The sequence below is a fragment of the Eimeria maxima genome, genomic scaffold, assembly GCF_000499605.1.
Source record: "Eimeria maxima Weybridge genomic scaffold, Emw_scaff1282, whole genome shotgun sequence".
In the NCBI taxonomy this organism is placed as follows: Eukaryota; Apicomplexa; class Conoidasida; order Eucoccidiorida; family Eimeriidae; genus Eimeria; species Eimeria maxima.
In genome coordinates, this window is record NW_013564273.1 from 1 (window position 1) to 8,187 (window position 8,187).

At 47.4% G+C, this 8,187-nt stretch overlaps 2 protein-coding genes across 2 annotated transcripts; one reads left to right on the top strand and one right to left on the bottom strand.

The window, feature by feature from the left end:
* Positions 1-559: 559 nt before the first annotated feature.
* Positions 560-4,825, top strand: EMWEY_00051030 (hypothetical protein, conserved; the record flags this gene model as incomplete). Its single annotated transcript, XM_013479668.1, has 8 exons — positions 560-615; positions 1,061-1,140; positions 1,385-1,919; positions 2,107-3,480; positions 3,781-3,881; positions 4,061-4,114; positions 4,500-4,565; positions 4,751-4,825. Coding segments are annotated over 8 exons (2,341 nt in total), but the record flags the coding sequence as incomplete, so codon positions are not given.
* A 1,874-nt stretch (positions 4,826-6,699) lies between these two features.
* EMWEY_00051040 (nuf2 family domain-containing protein, putative) lies at positions 6,700-7,915 on the bottom strand (the record flags this gene model as incomplete). The annotated part of the gene is made up of 4 exons (XM_013479669.1): positions 6,700-6,916; positions 7,099-7,256; positions 7,396-7,635; positions 7,787-7,915. 4 exons carry the CDS (start codon positions 7,913-7,915, stop codon positions 6,700-6,702), a joined length of 744 nt encoding a protein of 247 aa, XP_013335123.1.
* Between the last annotated feature and the right edge of the window lie 272 nt (positions 7,916-8,187).

Genomic DNA, 8,187 nt, shown 5'->3' on the forward strand with positions numbered 1-8,187 from the left:
GCCCCCCTCCCATAGTACGAGGGCCCCCAAGGTGCTCCTGCGGGGCGCATTGCTGCGCAGCATGCCACTCTCCCTCTACCCTCCTTTGTACCCTTTTTCTTGTATTGGGGGCCCTCCTCATTTCTTTCCCCACCTACAGGCACATGGGGGCCCCTACGGGGACCTCCTCCTTCCTTCTAGGGCCCCTTCACCCTACACCGTGCCTCGTGGGGGGCCCCCAGGAGCTACCTAGGGGCCCCCTGGGGCCCCCACCCCTAGAACCCTCAGGGGGGCCTTGGATTAGGGTTTGGGCAGTTAGGGGGCCCCAACGGGCCCCCGGCACCCATAGGGTGTATACTATAGGTGTATATATTTTATGTATTTGTATGGATGTGCTTATGAGGGTTTGCCCAATTGATTATATGCATGCATGCGTGCATATGTGCATGCATGCATGCATGTAGATATACATTAATGTAGATATTAAAGAAAAAGGGAAGGGAAGAGAGGATGCATGCGGAGTATGGACGGGCAAGGGTTTAGGGTTTAGGGTTTAGGGTTTGTGACTGGCTGTGTACAGACCTGCGGAGGAGAGAGAAGAAAAGGAGAAGAAATGGAGCAGATATGATAGAGAGGGTATGCAAACTTTAGGGTTTAGGGTTTAGGGTTTAGGGTTGTGTGTAGGGTTTAGGGTTTGGGTGTGTATACTATGCCTCTCCTACCTCGATTTGCTCATGCCTCCTCCTTAGCCTCGATGGAGGTGCTAGGCTGGAGGATTAGGGTTTATTGTTTAGGGTTTAGTGTTTAGGGTTTGGTGTTTAGGGTTTAGGGGTTTTAATGGGACGGAAGTTTCTTCGTGGCGGTGTGTGTAGAGGGTTTAGGGTTTAGGGTTTGTGTGTATACTTCCATGCACTCAATCCTTTTCTCTCTCTCCCTCTCTCTGTCATTTATTAGTGTTTATATTTAATTGTTATATTATTAGGGTTTATGCCTTAAGTGTCTCTTTTTCGAGGGTTTAGGGTTAAATTAGGGTTTAGGGTTTAGGGTTTAGGGTTTAGGGTTTAGGGTTTGTGGTATTCAGGTAATTCTGGTCGTTGGGCGGATAGAGATGCAGATGGAGACAGCGATGGAGACTGGAGAAGAGATCCTCGTCCCCCTAAGGTATATTTATTTATTAATTGTCTCCTTTTTGTCTCCTTTTTGTCTCCTTTTTGTCTCCTTTTTGTCTCCTTTTTTGTACATATATGTGTCTCTTTTTGTTTCTTTCTTTTTTTTCCCTCTTTTGTCCCAATATATAAATTATTATAATTAACAACTTAATTAATTAATTAAATTAATTAATTAATTAAATATATTTATTTATTTATTTATTTATTTATTTATTTATTTATTTATTTGTATACAGAAGGAGGAGGTAGAAGTAAGCTTTAAGGGCGCACGTGGCGCAAAGTTTTGTGCCTCCCCTGCAGAGGAGGAGGTCTCCTTTGCTAGTATACGTAGGGGAGGGGGAGGGGGCCCCGGGGGGGGCCCCCAAGGGGGCCCCCAAGGGGCCCCTCGTAAAGAAGAGGAGGAAGCCGATTTCTCTACTGCACGTAGTGGTATAAAAAGAGCAGCAGCAGCAGCAGCAGCAGCAGCAGGAAGGAGCAGCAAGAGCCCACAGTCAGAGGAAGCAGATTTTTCCTTAGCAAGGAGTGGTCTCCTTAGAGACAGCAGCAGCAGCAGCAGCAGCAGCAGCAGCAGAGGGGCATTAGGGACTGGATCCTTTAGGAGACAGCAGCAGCAAGTTGATGATACAGTAGATTTCTCTGCAGCAAGAAAGGGAGGAATAAAGAGACCTAATGGCAGCAGCAGCAGCAGCAGCAGCAGCAGCAAAGATGCTGCTGATGATGCCTCCTTTAGTGCACTCCGTAGCGGCGGCCTCAAGCAGCGCTCGGAGCAAGGTAAACCCTAAACCCTAAACCCTAAACCCTAAACCCTAGAGAGGAGGAAAAAATATATATTTGTGTGTTTTTTTTTTGTATTTGTTTATATTTACTAACAATAATATTAATTTATATATTTATATATTTTAATCTTATTTTGCTGCTGTTGCTGCTGCTGCTGTTGCTGTTACTGTTGCTGCTGCAGACAGGGAAAGAAGCAGAGGAATGCGCGAAGTATTTGCTGCTGTTATCTCTAATGAGCTGCAGCTGCCTACCCGCAGAGAGCCTGCTGCTGCAGCAGAACCAGCAGCAGCAGGAGCAGCAGCAGCAGAGCCTGCAGCAGCAGCACCAACAGAGCCTGCAACATCAGCAGAGCCTTCACCAGCAGCAGCGCAGGCTGCACCAGCAGCAGCATCAGAGCCTGCAGCAGCAGCATCAGAGCCTGCAGCAGCAGCAGCAGCAGCAGAGCCTGCAACAGAAGCACCAAGCCCAGCGAGTACTGCTGCGGCAGCAGAAGAGGACATTAAGGGGGAGAAGAGCAGCAGCAGCAGCACGAAAGGGGATGCTGCAGCTGCAACATCACCAGCAGCAGCTAGTGAACAGACACAGCAGCAGGAGGAAAAGGAGCAGCAGCAGCAGCAGCAGCAGCAGCGGCTGCAGCCCGCCTCTACAACTCCTAGCAGCGAAGGGTCTTGCGGCGACAGCAGCCGCAATGCTGCGTCAGTAGATGCAGCAGCATCGGATGCTGCAGCAGGAGCAGCAGCAACAGAGTCTCCAGCAGCAGCAGGAGCAGCAGCAGCAGATTCAGAGGGCAGGTTTGTGCCCCGTTGGAAGAGACAAAGTGCAGCAGCAGAAGGGGAGACAGCTGCAGCAGCAGCAGCAGCAGCAAAGCCAAGTGTTATAGAGAAGCCTGTTGTGCTGCAGCCAATTAAGTTGTCTTCCCTAAGAGGGACAGGTGCAGCAGGAGGAGGAGGAGCAGCAGCAGCAACAGGTGCTGCTGCTGCTGGTGGCAGCAGCAGATATGTGCCGCCATGCCGCCGTGGTGATGCAGCAGGCAGCGGGGGAAAGGGACAGCAGCAAGGCAGCAGCAGCAGCAGCACCAGCACAGTAAGCCGTTTATTGAGCTCAGCAGCAGCGCGGGAAGCAGCAGCAGCCGCAGCAGCAGCAGAGAAGAAGCAGCAGGAGCTAGCAGCAGCGCGTCGTCAGCAGCTAGAACAGAAACGTCAGCAGCAGCAGCAGCAGCAGCAGCGCATGCAGCATGCATTCCGCTGCAGCAACCCCGAGGCCTTAGAAAAATGCATGCAGAAGCTAGAGGATCTGCTGCTGCAGCAGCAAAAGGAGACAGGTGTCTCCTCGCAGCTAACCAAGGAGGAGACACTAGATCTACTGTCTCCTTTACCTCAAGAGGACATGGGGTCCTTAGCTGCTCCTCTTTGCTGCGTTGCTCTTGCTGCTAAAGTAGGTCTTACTGCAGCAGCAGCAGCAGAAGCAAGCAGCAGCAGCAGCAGCAGCAGCAGCAGCAGCAGCAGCAGCAGCAGCAGCAGCGAATACCTACGCAATAAATGTAAACCTCTTGTTGGTATAACCAAGCAGCTGCTGCATGCAGCAAGAGAAGAAATAAAAGAAAACCCTTCTGCTGCTATCTTGCTTCTTAGGCAAGCAGCCAAATTTATTAATGGTAAACCCTAAACCCTAAACCCTAAACCCTAGTCTCCGGTAATAATACTTTTCTTGTATAATTATTTGCTTTTATAACTGTCTCCTTTTCATAATTATTTCCTTTTATAGTTGTCTCCTTTTTTTTTATCTCCTTGTGTCTCCTTTTTTCTTACTGTCTCCTTTTTTTTTTTTCTTATGTGTCTCCTTTTGTCTCCTTTAGAGATAGGCTGCCCTCGTCTATCTACAGAGACATCATTAGCAGAGGCCCTCTTTGATTGGTTACTCTTAGAGAATATTATACAACAAAGTGAATTTGTTGAGGTAAGGGTTTAGGGTTTAGGGTTTAGGGTTTAGGGTTTAGGGTTTAGGGTTTGGGAGGTGTTTTAGGGTAGTTAGGGCGTATATTCATTTTTTGCTCTTCTTATATCGCCAATAGGGTATTTATTTACTCTAGGGTTTAGGGTTTAGGGTTTAGGGTTTATCTGCTTGTTGTTGTGCAGTGGCTAGAGGACGTCAATGATGACACCCCTGGGCGTACAGCCACGATGTTCCAGGTACGAAGGGTTTAGGGTTTGGGGTTTAGGGTTTAGGGTTTGTTGAGGAGGGCGGAGCTGCATAAGAAAATCAACACACCTTGTCTTTTAGTGGCTACGGTGTACATACACTCCGCCTATATCGAGGAATCCTCAGCAGCAGCAGCAGCAGCAGCAGCAGCCGCTGCTGTTGTTGCTGCTGCTGCTGCTGCTGATCGCAGGTTTTAGGGCTCTCCTCTGTTTTTGTTGAGAGCTAAAGGGCTGCGATACATTTTATTTATTTATATTTATTTATATTTATATTTATTTATATTTATTTATATTTATTTATATTTATTTATATTTATTTATATTTATTTATTATTTATTATTTATTATGTATTATTTATTTGTGGTGTATGCGCAGCTCTCTTCTTGGGGTTTATGGCTGAGGGGTGAATTAGGCTTAAGAGATGAACCCAGCGAATCAGAGGTCCGTTGCTGCTGCTGCTGCTGCTGCTGCTGCTTGTGCTGCTGCTGCTGTTGTTGTTGTTGTTGCTGTTTCTAAGAATACCTGTATGTAGTGTAGTGTATGTACGAACGACCGACCATACGGCCATACGGTTTAGGGTTTAGGGTTTAGGGTTTAGGGTTTAGGGTTTGTGTGTATATATGCAGCAAGAGGAAGATGATGACATTGAGGCTCTAATACCAAAGCGCAGTGCAGTAAAAGTAGTCAGGAGATTAAAATAAATAAATAAATAAATAAATAAATAAATAAATAAGCATAAATATGCATGCATGCATGCATGCATGCATGCATGCTTGTGCGTGCCTCTGCATGCATGCCGCTGCATGCATGCATGCATGCATAGAGAGACAAAGAAAAACAATAGGCAGCATAAAAGAGAGACAGTTGGTGTCTCCTTAGCGTTCTCCTGCTGTCTCCTCCTCTCCCCAAGTGTCTCCTTTTTAGGCTTGCTGCAGAGAGACAGACAAAGGAGGGCAGCAGCAGCAGCAGCAGCAGCAGCAGCAGCAGCGCTAATTATATAAAGGAGGGGAGATACATATACAAAAGAGGGAGAGAGAGAGAGCTTATAAAGAGACAATATATACATAATATATTATTATTATTTATTATTATTATAATATAAATAAATAAATAGGTAAATTATATTATAATAATAAGAGACAAAGAATAAATAAATAAATAAATAAATAAATAAAAAGAACAAAGATATGCAAAGAAATGTCCCTAAGAGGCCCTTTTATACCCAATACTTTTCCTTGGTTGCCTCTATAGTTGGGCTAGCTAGCCAAGCGGCTAGCTAATCTAGCTAGCTAGCTAGCTAGCTAGCTAGTTGGCTAGCTAGCTGGCTAGCCAGCTACCCAATAAGGGCGGGGAAAGCTACCCATCCAGCTAGCTAGGCAACTAATTTAGAGTTAGCCAGGCGGCTAGACTAGCTAGCTAGCTAGCTAGCCAGCCAGGCAGCTGGGTGTCTAAGCTACCCATCTAGTTAGCTAGCCAGATAATATCCTGGTGGCTAAGCTAGCTAATCATAGCTAGCTAGCTAGCTAGCTAGCTAGCTGGCTAGCTACGCCGTTTAGGCCGTAAGAAGCGGCAGGGCTAAGCACAGCTCGGGATATTGAGTGACTAGATGTCTATAGCTAGTCAGGCTAGCTAGCTAGCTAGCTAGGCTTAGCTAGCTAGCTAGCTAGCTAGGCTTAGCTAGCTAGCTAGCTGGATAGCTATGCTTAGCTAGCCAGCTAGCCAGCTTTTTAGCTGTGCAGCTGCATGTTGGAGGTTTTATCTAACGAAGAGGATGCAAAGGAGCAAAAAGGGGTGGAGACAAAAGGGTTTGGCTAGGGTTTAGGAAGGGGTTTAGTTAGGGTTTAGGAAAGGGTTTAGTTAGGGTTTAGGACAGGGTTTAGTTAGGGTTTAGGATAGGGTTCTGCTAGGGTTTAGTGGAGGCTTTTGCTAGGGTTTAGGAGGGGGTTTATTTAGGGTTTAGGGAAGAATTTTGCTAGGGTTTAGAAAGGGTTTAGTGAGGGTTTAGAGAAGGGTTTAGGGGAGGGTTTATGAATAAGCAAAATGTACTAAAGAAATATAAAAGGGAGGAAGGAGCAGCAAGGAGACACCTAAAAAGAGACACCTAAAAAGGAGACACCTAAAAAGGAGACACATAAAAGGGAGACGCATAGAAAGGAGACACATAAAAAGGAGACAGCTAAAAAGGAGACACCTAAAAGGGAGACACATAAAAAGGAGACAAATAAAAAGGAGACAAATAAAAAGGAGACAAATAAAGAGGAGACACCTAGAGGGAGATTTCTTAACAATTAAATGACAAAAAGAACAATTCATCATTTAAATAACTAAACCCTCCATCAAGGGGCCCTCTATAAGTTGGGGGCCCCCAAAAAAAGGGGGCCCCCCAATGTCTAAGTTGGGGGCCCCACAAGAGGGGCCCCTCTCGGACCTCGGGGGCCCCACATGAGGGGCCCCCCCAAAGGGGAAGCAAAAGGCAGGGGGGAGGGGGCCGCCCATAGGGCCCTCCTCTGCTGCTGCTCCTCCTGCTGCGGTATATATTTGCTGGTAGGAGGCTGTAAACCCTAAACCCTAAACCCTAGGTTCTAGTTGTGGCCGCACAGGCGATGGGTTTATGAGGGGACTGCAGCACTGTCCTAGGGATGTGGTGTTGCTCTTCCTCTGTCTGTTTCTGCTGCTGCTGTTGCTGCTGCTGCTGCTGCTGCTGCTGCTGCTGCTGCTGCAGTGTCTGAGGGGGTTCGTTCTCTGAGTCGGCAAGACTTTGCTTTAAACTCGCAGGACGAGGCAAAGAACATCTGCAGCAACACCAAACCCTAAACCCTAAACCCTAAACCCTAGATTGTTGTCTACTGTTAACCCTAAACCCTAAAGGGAGCCCAGTGTCAGACCCATTAACACCTAAGCTCTAAACCCTAAACCCTAATGGGAGCCCAATACCGCACTCAAGAAGACCCAAACCCTAAACCCTAAACCCTACCTGCAGACTTCTAGCTGTGCGAGGTAGGAGTTAAATAGTTCTTCTACTTGCTGCTGCGCCTGCTGCACTGCCCGCAGCAGCTCTGCATGCATAGCTCGTTTCCGCTGTACAGATACCTGCAGTTGCTGCAGCTGCTGCTGCAGCAACTTAATGTTCTCCTGCGCAACACAAACAGCAGCAGCAAACAAGGCATTAGTCTCTGCAGCAGCACCAACAGCAGCAGCAGCAACAACACATTTGCAGCTACACTATCAGCAACAACAGCAGCAGCAACTGCAGCAGCAGCAGCAGCAGCACCTGCTGTGAAGGTAGCATATTCCAGAAGCTTTCTGCTTCTTTCTTTGCTTGCTGCACCCTATCATTTAATTCTTTTGTTTTATTGCTTAATTGTTCTTCTTCCTGCAGCAGCAGCTGCTGCTGCTGCTGATACTCCTGCTGCAGCTGCTGCAGCAGCTGCTGCAGCTGCTGACGACGCTGCTGCAGCTCCTTCTGCATCTTCTCGCTTGTACGTAAGTCTTGTCTTGCAGCAACATAAGGCTGCACTCATACACCCTAAACCCTAAACCCTAAACCCTAAACCCTAAACCCTGATAGGGGCTTGTATAGTGGCAGTGTGCAACCACAGCACATAACAACATATTCCGTTAGACTATTAGGGTTTAGGGTTTAGGGTTTAGGGTTTATGTACCTCAAGACAATCAGCCTTATGTGTAGTAAGGAAGGACTCAGCCTTTAATGCTTTCTTAAGGGAACGAGCAACTTGCTGCTGCAGCAGCTGCTGCTGCTGCCGCTGTTTACTTATATCAGACAAACGCATGTCTTGTCTCCGCTGCTCTTCTTGTAGCTCTTGTCTCTTCTGCTTCAGCTGAACAGCAGCAGCAACAGCAACAGCAACAGCAGCAGCAGCAAGAACGATATCAGCAGCAGCAATAGTAGTAGTAGCAGCAACAGGAACCACAGCAGCAGCAGCAGCAAAAACAGCAGAAGTAGCGAGTGCAACAGCAACAGCAGCAAGTGTAACAGCAGAAGCAGCAGCAAGTGCAGCAGCAGCAGCAGCAGCAGACCTTATTAGGGCTGTGTACGATTTGA